Source organism: Anastrepha ludens, chromosome 4 (assembly GCF_028408465.1).
Source record: "Anastrepha ludens isolate Willacy chromosome 4, idAnaLude1.1, whole genome shotgun sequence".
Classification (NCBI taxonomy): domain Eukaryota; kingdom Metazoa; phylum Arthropoda; class Insecta; order Diptera; family Tephritidae; genus Anastrepha; species Anastrepha ludens.
Genome location: NC_071500.1, coordinates 22,174,167 through 22,196,222, shown reverse-complemented (window position 1 = coordinate 22,196,222; position 22,056 = coordinate 22,174,167). Strand labels below are relative to the sequence as shown.

The following is a 22,056-nucleotide window of genomic DNA, read 5'->3' as shown; positions in this document are numbered from 1 at the left end:
CCTTTCTATATCATTTGACGAGTCACATAATGCGCTTTCAACACGGGATCAATCGATAGGTAGTCACCGTAGTCGGCTACTACAGCCACCATCGAATGCGAAGTATTGAAAAAAACAATAAATTTTTTATAACTCGAGTACAATTTGCAAGAGTACAGACTAGTTCAGCTGCTCCTTAGTAGCTATTTTATTAGTCTTTCCTCGACGAATTAGGAGGTTTTCAAAACGAAAAGTACACAAACTTTCCTTTAATGGTCATATATTTTATGGCCGTGACAGCTAAGTGAATTTGAATCAAGTGTAACACTCCAAATTCATATCTTCTTGGTGACTAACAGACTTTCACACATTTAGTTCCTCTCTTCGGATTTTAAATCAAGACACTCTTATCCTCTAAACTGCTTCACAGCTTCACGCTAGATACGGTTCTCCCTTAGAAAATGGTATGATGGCCAAGTTTCGCAATAACCTGTAATCTGATTGCGAATCACCCTGTGTAAAATCATAAAAATATAGGAAAATTATAGAAAAGTAGCTCTAAATAGTCGCAATTTGATATAGGCCGAAAATGACAAAAAAAGATGTATTTGTATATTTAACTGCCGACGGAGCTTGTCTTATTTGCGAAGAAATATATTGTATAAAATACCTAGAGCTCAACTCCCCTCAATAGCCGGCGCTCTCTGACAGGGTGAAGTACCTGGGATTCATCCTTGACAGATGGCTAACGTGGAAGCGCAAAATTGAGAAGAGAATCAGGACGACAACTGTCGCCTGAGGGCGCTATAGGCAATGGGTGGGGCCTCTCACCTAAACTTACAGTTGGGCTATATAACAGGATTACAAAGAAAATTTTGTTGTATGGAGTCTTTGTCTGGTGAAACTACCTAGAGAGGACAAAATCAGCTGAGAAGCTGGAGAGTTTGCCTCCATTGGAATCAGTGGAGCGCTTCAGACCTCTCTTGCTCTAATGCTTAACCGTATGTTCAAAATCGTTCCCGTAGTAATCGCAGGGAAAACTGTCGCTGCACGCGCCGCTATCAGATTGGCGTATTTGAGCTATAAACTAGGCTTAATCTGCGGAAAAACTTTGAGTTCATCCACATGGGGCTTGCACCCTCGTGCGGGCGATACTTCTTCGTGGGAGGAGAAGCTCCCCATCAAGCTCAGCTTTAAGCATTTGGACCACTGTAGTGTTTTCCAAGCGGGAGTGCCCGCAATTAAAGAAGCAGTGAATTAGCTGCTTACTTCTGGAATTACTGTAAAGGATCTAAATATCTACTCCCACAGCCAAGCGACAATCAAGGCATTGGGCTTGTATTTGTGTTCAAAATTAGTCGAAGAATGACCTGACTTCTCTCTCGACTACATCCGAATACTTCGATATTAGACTCATCTGCATTTCCGGTCACAGCGGCATAGAGGGAAATTGCTGGGCTAATGAGCTGGCTAGGAACCCTGGAGATGGTTTCGAAATTCGAGGATTCGGGTTCCCTTGAGAACCTGTGGTCCACTCCGGGGAAGATGGGTCTCGAATCAACTCAGCGGGTGCTGGATTAGTGCGCAAACGTGGACGTGCGCAAAGTCTTGCGATCCTTCTGATCACTGGTAGAACGTGAGCACTCAAGGGAGCTTCTAAAGCTAACAAAACCGCAGCGCTCGAATTTGGTGGTTATCCTTACCGGAAAATGTCCGATAGGTATCCATGCGACGAGACTTGAGATTGCTTCAAGACCTTTCCGCAGAAGCTGTCTGGAAGATGAGGTGGAATCAACTCAACACCTTCTTCTAAGCTGCCCTGCTCTCGTCGGGCAAAGATTCAGACATCTGGGATCTCTCTTTTTTGCTAGACCTGCGGATATTGCAAGTTTAAATATCACACATCTGATGAATTTCATCAGTAGCTTGAAGCGGTTAATACAAATTAACCACTGCTGGTCGTCATCCTCCAATCCCAAGCCCTTTCTTCCTATTTTCCACCAGTTTCGTACTTTTCCCTCTGCATGGTATCAAATGGGCCCCTTGAGTGAGCAACCATTTATCCTATCCTGTACTATTTGAATGAAAGGGTGTCTTCTCTTTTCTTATTCAGCAAGTGAAGGCAAGACACTCTGGAATCTACCAAGTTTATTGCAATCAAAATCAATGATATGTAATTAAGTAAGAATCATTACAGGAATTGTAACGGGGCATTGTAGATAGAATTTTCAGCTTACTAGCCTGGGAGTGGTGATAGATAGGTCACACGCTTAGAAAAGCACCAGATAACAACACGATAATGACACTGGACTGGAACCAGCAAGGGAGCAGAGGTCGCGGTCGGTCAAAGATTACTTGGAGAAGGTTGATGTTGACTCAAAAATAACAACCCAGAAGGTGTACGATGGAAGAGTCTTGTCGAAGCCCTATGCTCCCGAGCGGAGTGAACAAGGATATAAAAAAAGCCTGAGTGTATACTCCAGCAAAACTTACATGTTCCGTAGAGAGGAAGACGAAGCCGCCAAAGATGTGCTGGCATCGTGCCTAGCACTGATCGTGATGCTAAGTCCTCTCATAATAATAATAGTAATATTTGAAATTCCTTCCATAGTGTTAAAAATTAATAGATAAATGCCTTTACTGTATCGACTTTTCAATTACGTTGCGATGCTAAGTCTTCTCATAATAATAATAGTAATATTTGACATTCCTTCCATAGTGTGAAAAATTAATAGATAAATACCTTTACTGTATCGACTTTTCAATTACGTTACGAATATCATTGAAAAATCTTCAATACTTCTCTCAAATGCTTACTTCGTCTGAGCCTACAATAACCCTGAAAGGTGTTTGCAAAGAAATTATTTAGCATATCTCTGTCTTGCTCCCCGTTGACAACGCTGTTCCCCTCTTCGCATTAAATAGCTAGACACTTAGGATACATCATTGGCTTCCCTACCCAAACACGGAAATTTCGCTTGTCAGCGTAGTCGCCTTGATGAAAATGCACCTTTTTCGGTACGATGGATTTTTCAGCAAAATTGCCACCATTTTCCATCTGGTACATTCATTGTCCATCTGGACAATTTTTGTCACTTTTTTGAACGCAAAACAGCTGTCAGTATTAAACTAGCATTGACTATTAGTGAGAAAGCTGCCGACGACTTACCCTTTATGCAGAAAAAATCTCTTAAGGCAGTCTCATCAGCAGCAGGGAATTTGTAACAGCAGGGAATATAACAAGAGGCTCAACATATCAGTACTCAATTTAAGGAAAACCCTCCGAGAATGAGCAAATTGCCATTCTGAGCGACAGTCAGCCATCATTCAAGGGCCGATCCCTTCCGTGCAAAGTGTTAACATACTGTCAAGGAAGAGCTTAGAAGCGAATAGCTAAGGCTACCACATGTAAGTTGGCACAAAACTGTAAGGCAACACAAAGTGAATTCCTTATTGAGAGCATAAATCAAAAAAGGATTTAGATGAAAAGGATTAACTAGCAATGCTCAATGAGCCATCAACACAGACTCGATATATAGTCCATCAATTCTTTTCGTTTCTGGAACCAACCACTGAAAACTCCAACACACCAAGGAGTGTGAGAAGAAGGAGTAAACATCTCGGTCTGATACAGCCAGAAAAAGATTCATATGCTCAACCCAACCCAGCTCCATACTCCATTTATTGCGGAAGCTGGGTTTGGATGAGATAGTGTGCTGATGAAAGGACACGAGAGATTTAAAGTTGCTATGCAAACTTTTCACTTTTTCATTTAATTTCATACATTTTTCAACAGTTTTCGCTCCATTTAGGTGAGTTCATATCTGTCTAGTGAAAGCGGCTCGAGATCAAAGACCAAAACAAAGTGGAAACGTTTTTAATTGCAGCCTGAATAACCGTCCAACATTGACCTTTAATAAACGCTTGTTAAAATACCAAATATCGTTTGTGATGAATCTTAATTATAATTAAATTGAACTGAAAAAACATTTTACTCCCTACACAGAATGCATTTCTCACCAATAAAGCACATGTCTGCAATTCTATTTGCCATATGTAACTCCTTACATCCGTCACAAAAGTGAATCTGCGGTGCAATAAATTGTAAATAGGAACTACAAATTTGTTGCTTTATTGGAGTTTAAATGTTTCCTCACGTATTTTTCGAGCGCCTTAGTAGGTATACCCTTACGAATGAGCCACATTGGCAAAGCCACGTTTCATTTCAATTGCCCGTCGCGTCTGCCGCGTGCTTTGAATATCACTCTTTCACAAGCACGTTTAATTGCTGCAAGGTCCAATGGAATTGTGTTTTTTTTTTCTTTCTGTGCTTTTAATTTCAATTCAATTGACAAATCGTGAGTAGCACGAAGTTCAGATTTAGGGAATACAAACCATTTTTTCCACCAAATATCGAAAATTTACTTAGCCAACAAATAGGCGACTTAGTACTCGTACGAGTAAAAATGGAACAGTGAATCAGCGCTGAAAAGTCGTGATTTCATTGAAATACAAATATTCGAAACTAAAGAAGTTGTAGGCTAAACAAAGTGGATTTTCACTTGAATTGCTTTTGCTATTCATAATGCCAACAACAAATTGCCAATTACTTGGACTTCGCAATTAGAACAATGCTGTGGAGTCCGAATTCCAAACGAATTGGTGAATAGCTACATATTTTCCAAACAACAATATCAACAACAACAAAACTAAACTAAACCAAACCAATCCAAAAATGAAAAGCACTAAACGACCGCCTAGTCGCCGCGACTAGGAAGGCGCCTATGCATGACCTGCTACATACATACTGAGGTAGCCAATGCTAGCCACCCATGTCGCCATGTTTGGCTCCTGGGACAATTTCATTAAACTGCAATTGCGTTGCATTCACTCCGACTGTAGTAGTACGCTGCAGCGTTTAAATTCTTTTATCGCCACTTAAAAAGCGACCGTAAAGCGCCTGGCGGCCAAGCTTCCACTTAAAAGAGAAGCTACTCCAAAGCTTCGCAGACTTCAGGTGATACCAGTACAGGTTTGGACCTCAAGTGCAGCAGCGACAAATTTTGCATCTTGGCAAACGGCGCTCATTTACAAGCACTAAACCGCGAACCAACAAAGAGTCGAACTACCAGCCTAGCGTGGTGGACCAACCATCGAGGCAACATCAACGTAAACCGACTAATAAATCAAGGCAGCAATGAAAGGCATCGTAAAAGTGCTTAAATTAATCATCTTAAATGTTTATTTGTTATTTAACTCATTCGTTTTATGATGTTGGCAGGCTGCAGGGGTCATATAACCGCTCAGCTGGTGCTCGCTTCGAGCCGATCCCCTCTACTACGTTGTATGTGCAACGTTTGTTGTTTACTTTATTTGCATACCAATCCCCACAGCTACGAGTATGTAAGTATGTATGTAGTAGTTACTCGCAAATATCCATCTTAAAGTTTCTCAGCAGACGACGACGGCGGCACAGACGGCGCTACAATCAAAATTTACCAGCAAAATGCCACTAGCCAACGATCGAGCCGAGCGATCGGATCTCACGTTTATATAAGTAACAGGTTGCCAACAACAATAGTCTTTTGTTTGAATCTAACTCGATTTTAAGCGCCACCAGCACAGGAAACCAATGCAATTGCTCCTTGGCCATCGCTGGTTGTGTCCCCTAGTATGCGCCAGCTTTTCATCTATACAGCCTCTGTAGTTGTAACCTGTGGTCATATAACAATCCATAAACTGTTCATAGCTGCCTCCAGGTTGTACTTTGCATATCGTAGTCGCTAACTCAATCTCCTTAACGGTACATGTTTATCGCACGTCTCAAATATACGACACATGTACATACACCTCCATATGTCTGTACGCGTTTTGGCCTCATCAGCTCTCAGCAGTCGACGGTTACTGGTAATTCGTCTTTGGTCTCATAAAATTTGATCATACACAATGTTAGTGTTGCTAAACTAAAATAAAGACTAAATAAGCAAATTGATCATTAACTCGTGAATTGGTAGCGAAAAAAGATGAAAAGATGAAAAGAAGAAATAGCCGTTTAAAGATCGGTTTAGAGTCGAAACTTACTTGCATAACTAAACTGTTAGTCAACTCTTAATGGTAATGTATACAAGCAAGTTACTTTTACAGTTTTATGTCAAGCTTCTCTTCCAATTTGTGATAAGCGCTTTGATCGTTAAGTCACTTTATATCCTTCCATTCGGTGGTCGTTGTTCGACTAATCCTGAATGCTGGCAGTAGGAACGCCATTCGGATTGATTGTCGGTATGCCACACGCAAGTTTTACCTATGTCAAGCTTCTCTTCCAATTTGTCGTAAGCGCCAAGGAGCCAAAGCGATCGCTTCTTAACACATCAGTGCCAAAGATCTTAAACCTGAACGAGCCGCGCAGGCGCATACAAAGCGGTCCGCCGTCTCAACCTGCTCTGCACATGCTGGACAGAGTGCACTGTCTGAGATGTCTATCTTTTCCATTTGTTTCGCCGATAGAAAGTGGCGCGTCATCAGTTCAACCAACTGCCTAAAATCGTTTCGGCTTAATGGAGGGAGGGTCTGCGACATGGCAGGTAACATCAGTTTTGTTCATCTGCAACCTCTCGCAGCCTGCCAAGCTAGCTTGTGGAATGAAGTAACCCGTTTTCTAACCGGCTGCACAAGAGAGTGGGATCCGAGCCTCAGCGCCCATCCAAAGAGTCAGAGGTGTCGTTACCCGCGATACCCACATGCCCGAAACCCATGTTGGCATCAGAATATTATGTCTACCGACATAGTTCATCCTGGATTTACAGGATTCAACTACCCTTGAAGTGGTTGGAAGGCTATCTAAGGCCATGAGCACAGCTTTGTTGTCGCTGTAGACACATACAGATCTTCCTCTCTACCTGTTTTCCACAACAAAGTCTATTGCTTCTTGATCAGCATATATTAGATTCCACGTAAACACAAGAGCCGGAACCGTGCTCGGTCGTCTAGACATCCGGGAAAATGCGAAAACCAGTGTTTACCGGGTTCATTTTCAGAGTTTGACCACAATTGAGCACCAACCTGTATCTCTTTTCAAATCTGTATCTTTTTTCACGTCTATCATTGCTACCTCTCAAACAGAAACTATAAAAACTAAAAATGTAAATTAGCGGATAACACTGCACAACACAAAAAAAAATAACAAGGTTCCGGCAATGAATTACGGTTATGCACTGTAACTTACATACTGTGTACTTTGAAATTTTACCAAAACAATATCTCCAATAACGAAACCAACCTAGACACTTTGCCTTAATCCTTCCTTCCGTCTTCTTTAGTGACTTCTGTTTTGCTTTATTTTTGGCGACCAACTTAAATTTTGAGTTCGACAGAAAAGACCCAACTATTAAGAAGTTAGAGGGTTAAAATGTTCCACAAAAATGTGACCCGTTGTTTTTACATAGAACTCCTGAGCACATTATACTAGGTTGTTCCAAAAGTTTTGCGGTTCGATAAGAAAAACCCAATTCATGGCTTGAAATACACTTTACTATTTAGTATAGTCGCCCTGAACATCAATACACTTGTTCCAACGAGATTCCAATTTATGAATTCCATCCCTGAAGTGAGAATCTGGAAGGGCTGCCAAATTCCAGAGCTGTTATTACCTCATCATTTGATGAAAAACGCTTGCTTTTTTTATGTCTGGAAACAGCGACCCCAACCTGTGATAACGGTGGATGTTCCAACAATTCGAATGAATTAAAGTCATGTTTCTTTAAACATGGTAAAATAGACACCGCGCATTGTCCTGGTGAAAAAGATTTTTTCTTTTTCAAACTGGGTGGTTGTACTGGTCTAAAAGATTATAATAATATATAGAATTTATTGTTTTTCAAGTTTGCAAGTAATCCACAAACAAAATTCATTTCTCACTCCTAAACACGAATGCTAACACCTTCTAGGCTGATTTCTGGACACAAACTCGTTTGTGAGTGAGTGAACCAGGTTCACCACTCTTTAATCTTTTGTTTTGATTTACGATCATGATGATATACCCAAGTCTCTTCCACAGTCATGAGCCGACGCAGAAATTCCACCTTATCCTTTCGAAAACGGTCTATGGTAAGTGTTGCTGTGAAAGTCGCATTCGAATGTGTTTTTGTTCCATTGTTAGCGAATGCGGCACCCATTGTACACACAGGTTTCTGAAACCCAACGCTTCCGTCAAAATATTACTTACACTGCCCAATGAGATGCCTAATGCTTCTACTAAATCTTTTTCAGTCCCTTGTCGATTTTCTGTATTTCTGCTACGATTTCTGGTGTTGTTGCTGTTTTTGGACGTCTTTAATGTGGATCGTCTTCAAGGCTCGTACAACTACGTGTAAACTCAGTAACCAAAATTTTTACTGCACTAATTGATGGCGAAAAGTCCTATCACACATTCAACATTCATTCATAAATTTCCATTGCTTTTAAACCTTTAAAATCAAAATTAAATCACTGAACATCACAGAATTAATTGACAGATTGAAATGAAGCTTCGCATTCGTTGATATGAAAAGTCTACCAACATAACCAAAACAAAAAAAACAAATTTGGGCTAGTATCAACGCCCTCTCTTATCAAAGTGTAGTGTATCTAAGAATAAAAACGTTAAAAGAATTCGTTGTCCGATCACGTGGTTTCATATGTCAATTTATCATTTGAATACGCAAGCAGTGGAACTTTCACGCTCACTAAAACACTTCAGACACATCGTCGAGGCAGACATTGACAAACCTTCGAGTATATTTCTGCCATGAAGAAGCTTTTCATAAAAAATATCTGCTGTTCGGAGTCGGCTTAAAAATGTGGGTTTCTAGACGCAAGCAGGAGGAAGAGCTCGGCCAAACACCCAAAATGTGTGTAAGCGCCAATTATATATACAAGTATATAGGAATGTACAATATAATCGCCGATATCCGTATATTTTCTCCCCTACCCCACTACCAGAATTCATTGGCAGAACTTTGTTATATTGGAAAGAATTGGTTTTTAACTTCAGTGCAATATTAAAATATGCTGTGTTATGTGAGGCTATGAACCGACAAACAAAAATTTAAGTCGTTTTTCTTGTTTGATCAAACTTCGGTTCTACATCGTGCTGTGTAAGTCTGACTATTCTTGCATAAAACTTCCGTTTATGCCACTTTACAGTGCATGCATGGAATTGGGCTATTTTACAACGACCATCCAACAGAGAGGGCACCAAAAATATAACATTAAATTTAAATCCACAGAATAAAGTTTGGATATCCATTGGAGAATCATATCGAATATTCACTTGAGAAGAAAAAAAAATTCTTACTATTTGGAGATCCAGTCGGATATCAACTTGAGAGTTGTAAGATAGGGGAATGATGCTGATATCAGCTTAATGCAGATAACAATAAATGATATCCAAGATATTTTCTGTTTAATATTCTGTCCTTTATGTCAATCCGGGAACTTTTTATCCCGGGTTCGGAGTTCTCAGAGGAGTCCGGCCTCGAGAGTAATTCGAATTATATGAATTAGACATAATTGGAAAGGGCCTTCCCGCGGGGTCCCGGATATGCTCTCTACGGCCCTGGTAACAACTAACTGTACCAATGCTGTATATGCAACGAATCGCAATTTTTTATAATTATTATTGGGTTAATTGTTAAACTTGTGATTCACAACTTGATTTTAATGGTTGGAAACATGTGTCCAACAACACCAAAACACACATATCCTAATAGGTATTCATATGTTGGCTAAGTGCAATTTACGCTCAAACATTTAACTTCAATTTGCCCACATTGGCCAGAGAATCAGTGAAGCAATTTTCTTAAATTACAAGCAATCACCCAGAGCTCACGGTGATGTCCGAGCGCCACTCTCAAATCGAATCACGTGCGCATATAATTCGCAATAGCAGCAGTCAATATCGAGTCCATTCCACCAAAAAATTTGAGCTACTTCCCAATGGGTTCACATGGCTCTTCGAAGAGCATACAGGTTGTTGGCGATTAACTTAAATGCTACTAAACTAATTTAAAAACGATTGAAAATTTGCTTCGAAGTCGTTTTAATCTGTTCTGCGCAATAGGTGCGTCATGGACCATTGCTCACAATTGCGTACTTTCGTCCAGTCAGTACGGGCTGAGCTACAAACATACGACTATTAGTTGTTATTAGTTAGAACTGTATTGGCACCAACTACTGGCCATTCACATACACTGGGTGTGTGCGTACTCGTATAGCGGCTGGACGGCTGCAATAACCCGTCATTCGTAGCATCGTTGCTTTGAAGCTTAAACGCGCGCGCCACATTGACGGCTGTCAAAACATGTTGTCGGACAATACGAATGTCGTCGTAACACAACATTGGACATGATGTTACTGCTGCCGTTTCGGCTCCTGCGCCAGCTCCTGTTGCTGCCACAGCCAATAGCATTGACCGTCGAAGCTCAACTGCACCTTCATCTGCATCCGCATCTGTGCAATTGTCACGTACGAGTGTTCAACATTGGCGGAAGTTAATAGATTTTTGCAAAAATAAATACAAGTATTAAATCCATAATGCATCCATCCAGTGTAAACGGATGGCTGGCCAAATGGGCGATGGACCGGTTGTTCTGTTGGTTGTTGGATTGTTAAAACATTTTCATTAAGTTCGAAATTGCTTTTATGTGGAATTTAATTTGCGAACCACCATTGGACAAGCAATAACAATGCAATTTGGCTTCCACTTACAATGTGCATACAAGTACGTGAATGGGTACAAGTTATCATTTTTAAAAATGCCATGGAAAATGGGATCAATGAAAGGATAATAGATGGATGGGCGATGGCTGAAGAATGGAACGTAGTGTAAGGCGCATACATACTTACAGTTTGATCACCCAATAGCAATAATAAGGAGTGGCCGCGCCCATAAGATCCTGCTTGCATACTTTTAATCTGGTGTAATATTTATAAATGGGCGCTCGGTTAGTTCACCCCGCAGTATAACGCGCGCCTGACTAGAGAAATTGTACTATTTAGCTATAATAAGGGCGCATTAAATTCTAAAGCTGGTGGGTTTTGTTGTTATTGTAGCAGTGTATATATACAGTGCCCTACCAGTAGATTAGATTAGATTTGTAGAGGTTGAACTAGTCCAAGCACCCAGTCAGGAAGACCATTATACTGCACCTGGATAGATTACAGTGGAAGGAATAGAGAGAAAGGATAGATACAGTATGGATGGTAAGACGGGAAAATTGGTTTGAGGTTGGTTGGTTGGTTGGTTAAAGTGGTGGTTTGAGGTCATTCTTCTACGAAACTTTTGAGCTTATTGATGAATCTTAAGAGATCCGAAAGAGGAAGAGCATGAATTTTGTCCATAGTCAGCACATCACACCCCAACAGCCTAATTTGATTCTACAAAATGCCGCACAGCTACAGAGAAAAGTATCTGCAGTGTCCTCATTCTTACGACAGGATAGGCATATTGGGTTGCCAATGATTCCCATGGTAGCCATATGCTGACCACAGGCGTTGTGTCCTGTGATTACACCCACCAATACTATCAGGCCTTTCCGACTTAGTTCTTACACAAAACACTTGGCTACTCTGTAGGAGCCCAATTCAGAAACAAATGTCTTCTTTGGGTAGACCTCATGAAGTCGTTAATTCATAGCTGAGTCGAGGCAAAATTGACACCTAAAAGGTTTCCAGAACCTAAAGGCATGCTTGCAGAGCCTGCCAGTACGGTGTAGTCACCGATCGCCATCGTCTAACTCATCTAACGCTAGGTCCTGGGAACATGCTATTTCGTCGGGTTAGGTCCAAAAGGAGAGAGTTGTTAGGTGAGCGGGTTTAAGAGGGCATGTAAATAAGTGGTTAACATCGTGCGGGATCGATTCTGATAAGTATAAGTTTTACCTGGTACAATATCAGTAACGTAATTGAGCCAAAGTTACGCGGATCTCACGACTCAGCTGAAGCTGTTCGTCTCCAATGGATGGTGGTTAGACTCCCAGTACCGCATTTGGGGGTCAGGAGTTAGGGATGTGATAAGCGACTCCCGATGAATATCGTTTAATGTCTGTCTGTACACTGTCCGATCCATTGGTAGGCTATTCGGGTGTGTACGGCCGAAATAAGTATTCAGAATCATCCAATTTTTATTTTTGCGTAACCTTTTTACTACAACAAATATATATTTATTGTGTAATGGAAATCCTTATTTGGGCCTTAACAATTTTTTTTCTGTTAAACGGAAAATACATATTTGTGCTCGCTTTATCGAATGTTCCATGACTTTCCGCAATAATTCCGTTGATAACTGCTCGCATTCTTAAGGGCTGCGATTGTCTGAAGCTTGTTGGCTTAAACCAAGTCGCAGGTAGCCGCAAGAAATGCCCTAAGTAGCCCCAAAGAAAGAAGTCTGGGATGGTTAAATCGGGCGATGAGGCTGGTCATGCCAACTCGCCAAAACGGCAATTTACGCGATCCGGAAACACTTTCTTCACAACATCCATTCTAGTCCGTACTGTGTGTGTTGTTGCACCGTCTTTTTGAAACCACCTGAAAATACGGTGCAATCATTTCTACCACACGCGGTGAACGACGCACCACACAGGAGCTTTGAGCTCTTCGTGCATCATGCGGATTCTCGGTGCCCAAAATAAAGATTGTGCTTATTAACGTAACCGCTTATGTGGAAATTCACACGCAACTGATGGTCAGCAGGCATAAGCTGATGCACTGTTTGCCATTGTACGAGAACATGTGTGTACTCATATGTATAAATCTTTCACTAAAATCCTTCTAATAAAGCCCAACTGCTATGGCCCATTGTCTGGTTGATATTTCTTAGTTTTTAGTGATATCGGCAGCTGCAGCCGTGATATTCTCAACCGAACGACCAATCCGGTGGCGGGCACGCCCTGCAAGGTCTTGCGAGATTCGAGAGGTGCAGCTAAGTGCCGGAATGTTTACCCAGTTGACTCGACACGATTTGGAAATCGACCTCGATATTCAAGTTGCATCAACACCACCGACTCAATAACATCGACACCATTATTCCTCACTCTTGCTGAGTAATGCACTCCATGGCCTGTCTATTTGTGTACTGCAGGTGTCTAGTTCACAAGGGTCAAATGTGATTGACGTGCGACGCCATTTGCAAAAATTATAATACCTTCCGATGGAGTGATTAATTTTGTGTCACCTTGTACATGATTCTACACTATTACAATAAAAAATACTTACACTTGACGAGTCTGGAATATAATTTATCTTCGCCTGCCCGACACTCTGTAAGAATTCAATTTTTCGTAACGAAATAATTTTAAGTATCGCCTGCGTTGTGGAACTTAAACGAAATTAATCGATAACAGTATCAATTGCTTCAATAAAAGTTAGTATTTCGTATAAAGAAAAAACATTAAACAAAAAAATGCCCATATCACTGTGCTTGCTCTTTTCGTTGGCGTCTGCAAGCAATTTGAAAGCTAAGCATTCAATGAATGTTGAAAATACCTGGGGTTGTCAATTTGTGAAATGAATTTTAAGTGAAAATCTGCGGGTGGTTTTGTTCGTTGCCACCATCGAACAATGCGACAATACGACATAAAACCCAACAGCTAAAGACACCAGTAACATACAAACACCCAGTCAGAGCGATGATCAGTAGTTCAAGTGAGCCCAAGCAAGCCAATCAACCTATTCAACTTGCGTCAGGAGTATGTAAGAACCGCAAGAAACATTCATTAACTGCTTGGAATTTTAAACAAAAACCCCTACGAATTCGTTTCATTTTTAGTACGATTGTTGATTTAATTGTTTGACTAATTGAGAGATTTTCTTTTTTTAAATCTCTTGAGGGCGCGGCTGCTGCGTGATCGCTGGCAATCGATTGATTCGAATGATGTACTTACTAGTGATCCACAAAGAATGGATCGCTTTGGACACTGTTGATCCTTAGCGTCAACTGAAGTGAAGTATCACATGGTTTTGTGATCCCCCACTTGGCACTCCATCCGTCACTCACTTATGCACTTGCGATTTGTAATGACTTGATTTTGATGAATCTCTTGAACAAACTTATGTACGTGCAAATACACACACACACACAAACGAGTATGTAGTTGGTGTGCTGGCGGTGTTGATGATGGCTCGATTGCATCTCATTGCTTAACCCAATTTGGAGACAATGAGGCCGGCACAGCGGCGACACAAGTAATGCCACACCAAAAAACGTTCCGCACAATGAGAGCAACAAACTATGACTTTGCGACAACTTGGTGGCGCTTTATTTTTAAGTCGCCCATTCGTGTATGAGTAAGTCGAATTAATTAACTGCGCGCTGCCGCAAAACCACCGCACAAGTTGTCGCCAAATGACGGGCAGCATTGCAACCGAAGCAACTGTAACCAGAACAACAGAATCTGCCGTACGGGCAAAACATTTTTTTTTACTTTATTTTCAACTGCTTCATTGCGCTTGATGTCTTCTTAGACAACCGGAGGACACACAGAAGTAAAACTTTATCGCCCCCTCCCCCATTTGTGATCGTTTGCCTGCAAAATTTCATTGAGAAACAAACATTGGTCACGCTGGCACGTAATATCATCTCTGCACTCACCGATTCGCTCCTCTACTCCACCTGTTGCGCGTTGGTAAGTTGACGGACGCGGAGCGTATGCGGCGAACAAATCGTGTTCCGGCTGCCAGCGCATGTCCGATACATCGGGATATCACTAGCCATCGGCAGTATGTGGTTCCAATGCAATGGCGCCAGTATTGCAGCAACAACAACCATTGTTACAACAGTTGACTCGCATACAGATCGTAATTTAATTGCAAAATCTAAATGGAGATTTATGTAAATTTATAAATTCCCTCTTACTGCTCGCGTTCGTGCGACACATGTGTAAGGATATGTATGTATGTACGTACGTATATATATGTGGGAGCATAAACCGTGAGCTTGGTGTGTGGCTTGACTGCTGTCAAGCTTGGGAAATTGCAGACTTTTCCCTTGAGAAAATAGTTCGCTAGCTATTTGTGGCCATCGTCAGAGAATGGATTGATGCTGTGTGCTGGTCAGCAGTTTGTTGAACGCAAGAACTTGTTGCTTTTTTAATATATTTTTTGCATCACCTAACAACAATTAGTTGGCATTTCCAGATGACAACTTAATTAAAACAAATTCCAAGTCAAAGCAGACATGATTACCTGAAATACGAATCTGTTCGATAAGATTTGTGCAGAATCTTAAGTATTGTGTTTATATTATTGAATTATAAAAGGATATAGATTATTAAATTACGAGGTGGCACAAAATTAATCATTCAGTTTTGTTTTCAAATAACTTTACAACTGATATTGATTGGAGAATAAGTTCGCAGAGTTTCTGCCGAAGACTTTTATTAAAAAAAAAAAAAACAATAGTTACATATATCAATAAGTTAATCAATTAAATATTTGTCGTTGCTGTTTAGAATCTCTTCCCACCTCTCGACCAATTTGTTGATGCCGTTCCGCCAAAAATCGCTTGCTCTGGTGTCAAAGAAGTTGTGGAGCCAGTTTTTTAAGAGCTCTTTGGTATCGAAGGTAATTGATCGGTACAAGGTCCGGAGAATGCGGCGGTTGCTGAAAGACCTCCCATTCGAGCTCTTGGAGTGCGGCTTTGACGACTTGTGTAACATGGGACGTGGCGTTGTCGGGAAGGAGTACGGTTTGACCATTCGATCAGGTCTTTTTGGTCGAATAGCCTCATTAATGCAGTGTAGCTGGGCAATGTAGAGCTCCTAGTTGACCGTCGCACTATTTTCGAACATTTCCTAGTGCACCATGCCTTCACAGTCCACCTAAACACATATAATGATTTTCTTTGGATGAAGATCCACAGTGACTCTCAGCTTTGGTGTACTTCTGGAGCCACCCACTGCTTTCTTTGCTTCATATTGATGTATGGGCGCCATTTCTCATCTCCCGTGACGATTCGGTACAAAAAGCGCTGTTTATGTAGGCGTGTTGCACAATGGCGGGCGATGAAAAGCAATTTGAAGGCAACTTTCTTTGTTTTTTTCGTTGAGCTCGTGAGGCACCCAGGCTCCCAGTTTCCAATTTTTCGGTAAAGTTAATGGAAAATCGTTTTATGATCGCAGTTCGTTTTTTCCGTGAATTCACGACTGGTTTGGCGAGAGTTCTCCTACAAAGGTAATTTGAGACCTCTTCATCGAGTTTAGATGATCTTCCGCTGCGGCGGGATGTGTCATCGACGTCAAAGTCGCCATTTTTGAACTTTGCAAACCTTTTTCGTGCTATAGACTCTGCTATGACACCTTCTCCATACACTTCGCAAATGTCCTGAACTGCTTCGGCAGCTTTTAGACCTCGATGAAAAGCAAAGTAGAGCAGGGGTCAAAAATTTTGATTTTTGCTTCCTAGGTATTCCATTTCTAAGCCTCAAAACTAATAAGAAATTAAATAACTCACAAATACAATTAACATAGTTTCGTAGAGCAGAAAGAGTTCTATCAAATGAACACTTACCCTTTGTCAAACAGCAAACAAATCGTTTTAAAATAAAATTAAATATAACACACGCTATGAACTTATTGCCCAACCCAATACAAAAAAAAATATTTTGTGTTGTGACCATTATGCGCCTCGCTGCTTGCCTGTTTGTGTACTGCAGCTGTCTAGTTCATAAGTCTCAAATATTATTAACGTACGGCACCATTTGTAAAATTTTTATAAAGGTTGTCAAAAAAGTCTTGCGGTATTTTTATTGAATTTTCAATTGTTCATAAAATTGGTTATAATAATGCGATTTAAGTCAAATATGCGCCGTTTAGTTCGATGACGAGTTCCCAACGAGATGCCAACTTCATAATGCCCCTCTTATAGAAGCTCGCTTCCCTATTGTCAAAAAACTCGGAGAGCCAATTTTCACAGGACTCTCTTGTTGTCCACACCAAGCTCGTTCGCCATGGACAGAAATAGGTGGTAATCACATGGTGCGAGATCCGGACTATATGGTGGATGCAAAAGAACCTCCCATCCGAGCTCCCGGAGCTTCTGGCGCATCACCAAAGATGTGTGTGGCCTGGCGTTGTCCTGATGGAAGACAACTCGGCCTCTGTTGATCAAAGATGGCCTCTTCTGCATGAGTGCTGCATTCAAGCGGTCCAGTTGTTGGCAGTACAGGTCCGAATTGAGCGTTTGGCCATAGGGGAGCAGCTCATAGTGGATGATTCCCTGCCAATCCCACCAAACACATAGAAGAACCTTCCTGGCCGTCAATCCAGGCTTGGCCACCGTCTGGGCTGCTTCACCGCTTTTCGACCACGACCGTTTGCGCTTCACGTTGTCGTAAGTGACCCACTTTTCATCGCCAGTCACCATCCGCTTCAAAAACGGGTCGATTTTGTTGCGATTCAGAAGCGATTCGCATACATCCATACGAGCAAAAATGTTTTTTTGCGTCAAGTCGTTTGGCACCCATACATCGAGCTTCTTTTTGAATCCAAGCTTCTTCAAATGGTTTATAACGGTTTGATGACTCATGCCCAGCTCTTGCCCGATGCTACGGCTGCTGCTATGCCGGTCTCTCGATCAATTCAGCGATTTTATCGCAATTTTCGACGACAGGCCTTCCGGACAGTGGCGCATCTTCGATCACCTCTGCACCAGAACGAAAACGTTGAAACCATCGTTGTGCGGTGGAAATGGAAACTGTATCGGGTCCATAAACTGCACAAATTTTATTGGCAGCATGAGATGCATTTTTGCCTTTATCGTAGTAGTACTGTAAAATATGCCGTATTTTCTCTTTATTTTGCTTCATGTTTGCGACGCTATAACTCACGAACGACTAAAAGCAAACAACAATTCATCAAACACGTGTTAGCACATGAAAAGAGCTTTCCAAAAAGCTCTAGCGTGAACCGATGCGACGAATACAACTAGACTACGCGCTTGCAAAGACAAGCTTGCGGAAATACCGCATCATCATCTATTATCTATTAGCGTTACACCTCGGGGTGGGCTTTAGCTGCCTCAGCAATCTTCCTCCATTCAATACAATCCAGAGCTAGTGATTTCCAGTTTTGACATCTAATTTTTTCAGGTCCTCGATAACGTTATGCAGCCAAGTTGTTTTTGGTCTACCACGAGGTCTTGAGCATAAAGGATTGTAGTCCAGCAAAAGGTTTTGTGACCTACCGTCATCCATGCGAATGATGTCACCTAACCATCTGATGCGTTGGGGCTTGCTAAATCTTACAACATCTTCGACATTGCAGAGACTTAGCTGCTCTTTATAGCGGCTGATTTTGTACTCACCATCTTTTTTGTGTATTGGGCCCAATACTTCACGCAATATTTTGCGCTCAAATATCCTTAGGCGCTCCTCGTCTGCAAAATTAATGCTCGAAATTTCTGCGCCGCATGTCAATATGAGCGGTTTAATAGCGAATTTGCAGATACGTGAGAGAGATCTTGATTTCAGGAGATTTGTGTTAACGTGGTATGCACGATTTGCCACCATTATCCTGTCAGATATACGTACAATCGCAGTTAGTTGTTACTTGTTAGTACGCTGAGATATGTAAATTTGAACACGTTCTCAAGTATTCATAAAGGGTGATTAATTTTGCGCCACTTTGTATATCAAGAATTTGTACCAATTAGAAAAATATAATTTTTCAAAATAGTTCGATGTCAGCGACATCTGACTGGTAATATTTGTAATAAAAGTCCTCTTTCAAAGTCGGTTTAGTCATTTAGGAAATTATTCTGTAAAAACAGACAGAGAGACAAAATATATAAAAACTTTTGTTCGCTTGTGATTACGTGCGATTAACTTAATGAGACATATAACTCTGCAATTTTATGTATAGCCGAATGGTTTGGTGCGTGACTGCTGTAGATCCCTCCATTTGTGGAACAACATCAAGGCGTACACCACAAATAGGAGGAAGAGCTCGGCCAAACACCTAACAGAAGTGTACGCCCCAATTATTTATTTTTATTTTATTTAGAAATTTATACTTGTCAATATTCATAGATTATTTACAGAAATCTAAACTTTAATTTTTTCTTTTTCTTTCAGGATCCATTCACGGTAAGTAGTGTCACACACTCCATCTATCCATCTGGTTTCGCGTTTTTCGATTAGGAGGCATGAATGAATTCTTTTATGGAATCTCATACTACAGACTTTCGATGTTTCGGACCCCAGTGAAGTCCATCGGCCTTAATCCGTTCGGGTCATTTGTTTGCGTAGTTAGATGTACGTTTTTTGCTTCACTTAGCCATATGCGAATTTTGGCTACAAAAAGGTAATGATCTGAGTCGATGTTAGGTCCTCGGATCGTACGTGCAATACATCTAAAAAACTAGAAGCATGTTTTCCATCTATCCATCTGGTTTCGCGTTTTTCGATTAGGAGGCATGATGAATTCTTTTATGGAATCTCATGCTATAGGCTTTCGATGTTTCGGACCCCAGTGAAGTCCATCGGCCTTAATCCGTTCGGGTCATTCGTTGCCCATACTGAATTTCCCGGTTGTGGTTCAAAAAATCCCTTTCTCGCCCACACCGGCATTGATGTCGCCAAGCACAATTTATATTCATATTTTTTTTTTGTGGGGGAGGAGGCGCTCAGAAACGTTTCAGGCGCTTCTAGAAGCAGTCTTTGAACGTAATGTAATTCTCTTCCGTCGGGGCAAATCACCAAGATATTAGAGAATAACACTTTGATGATACGGATTATTGCAAAGGTACTTGACTGCGAAGTCCCTCTCCCACAACAAATCCAGCACCGAATTTGTGTTCCTTTATATAGCAGCTGTAATGGATATCGCAAGGTTCAATGGTCTTCTTTCCTTGCGCCGTCCATCACATCTCTTAAATGGCGATGACGTCAGCCTTTACTCTGGGCATCAACCAGACGAGTAGAGGCACCTTCCCCATTAAGAGACCGAACAGTCCAGGTGTATGCTCTCAAATCATAGCCCTTAGTTCGTTTGTCACATTCATCAGAGTAAAGAGTTCTCATCCGAGACTTTTCATAGAGAAAGCATTTTTACGTGGCGGGCCCCAAACCCAGCGCACAGCCAGATATCCTGCTCAGTTTCACCGGGTATTCGGCAGCAATCCAAGCGATATTTGGATGAAGTCCGATAATTCTGAGCTGCTTGAACCGTATGAAAAATAATTGTAGCCACTCCCAGGCGAATGGCGATCAGAGACTTTTCCAACTTGCGTGGAATTCTACACGCGGAACTATCCTAAAGAGAACAATCCACTTCTTCTTGATTGGCGAATTCAGAAACCCCAATCACATTGTAAAAAAACACAAAATTTTTAATTTCATATCTCAAAAGCCAACGGAAGGTTGTATAGATATAAATCGTATTGTAATAAGATGCGTGCCACGGGATTCCTCTTGATGTCTCCCCTGCATCATCTACCCAACGAAACCTCCATGCTCCCGGCTAAGGAGCATAGTAAGAAGTTCCCCACGAAATTCCTGTTGGGGTGCTACTGCAAGAATCACTCCTGCAGGCACTTGCTAGAGGCTGTCTCCACCTCCCAGGCCAGTCAGGAGATATCTCTTCGACTTACAATCATGAGATCCTGAGATCTTCCACACACGACTGCAACTACTGGATCAGGCAGTGTACAGACAGACATTAAACGACATTCATAGGGAGTCTCCTACCACCTTCCTTCCCTCCCAGATGCTCCGAATATCGTCACATATGTCCAACTACCACCTAATGCTGACGAAGTGCTTCATCTGCCTTGTTAGACCCGCGTAACTTTGGCTGAATGAAAGTACTCCACACGATGCTAACCCCGCTCACCTAACACCCATCTAATACAAAACTCAACAGCATGTTTCGTGGACCTACCGTTAGATGAGATAGACGAAGATTTCGATTTCTACACCATCAGGTGTCTACTTATACACACTGAGAGAGCTTCATGCAATGCCACAAAAACAACAACTGTGTATACAACAGCTTACTTTTCAATCACTTCTTGAGCGCAATAACTATATATCCTTGTAAGTACATAAATGCAATATACACCCCTAAGTAGGTGAATACAGCTACGCACACGCATACACACATATGTAAATATAATCAAGCCGCTGCACTTTACGACATAACTAGAGTAATAAAGTATATTGAAATAACTTAATAATGCAACAGCGTCACAATACCATCACCTGTTGATGAACTGCCGTTCGTCAGTTGCTGACACGCGCTGATCGACTTGAACTTCAATCTTCCTATACGCGTCTACGCATATGCTTGTATATTCCTTTTCACACACTTACAAATTTCGACTACCTACGGTTTATCGCTGGCCTCATGCCCCAATGCGGTGTTGCAAAGCTACAATTACGCCTTTTCCACCTTTCCAGCTGCATGGCGCGAATACTTATCGATCGCTGCGGCTGACAAATAAGCGCCTCAACACGCCACTATCTGCCGTCCAGCTTTACGAACGGACAGGAGGCAGTTATGAAAGCAATTAAGGATATCGAATATCGCGCAAAAAATATTGAAACCGATGCAGATATGCCTACTTAACTCGGGCGAGTAGGGGCATAGTGTGCCTCTAGCCCGTAGTCCACTTGTCTGTGGCGAGAATAAATGATGACGTACAGCTGCTGTTCAACAGCACGCGCTTGAAGAGCCAATAAATCATTGTGGCGATAGCCTGACTGGAGAAAACAAATTTTAGTCAGAATCCTCCCAAAAACAACTGAGTTAATACCAATAAAAATGCCAATGCGATTGGTTTGCGAAATTATAAACTTGCGAATATATGCTGAATAGCATTCGTAGCCTAATTAGTAGTGACGTGCGCACACACCTGCCAACCGTAGGAGCTCAAGACCGATCGGGTCACGACAGGACGACTTCAGCATAAACTGGAGCAAAAATGTGCCTAGACTGTTGAATTTGTTAAAATTATTGGGTGTCTGCTCATTAAATATTCGCATTCGTAACCGCTCATTGTCAGCTAACAAAAACAACATTAATAATACCTATGTGGGTATGAAGGAGC

The 22,056-nt window shown here is 41.5% G+C and overlaps 1 protein-coding gene across 1 annotated transcript in view; it reads left to right on the top strand.

Moving 5' to 3' along the window:
* LOC128861028 (ankyrin repeat domain-containing protein SOWAHB) overlaps positions 1-19,170 on the top strand; it is a 127,258-nt gene extending 108,088 nt beyond the window's left edge. Inside the window, exon 4 of the mRNA XM_054098898.1 lies at positions 19,082-19,170. Within this exon, the coding sequence (XP_053954873.1) occupies positions 19,082-19,147 (66 nt within the window). The 3' untranslated portion in view covers positions 19,148-19,170. The remainder of the gene's footprint in view (positions 1-19,081) is intronic.
* The last annotated feature ends 2,886 nt before the right edge of the window (positions 19,171-22,056 follow it).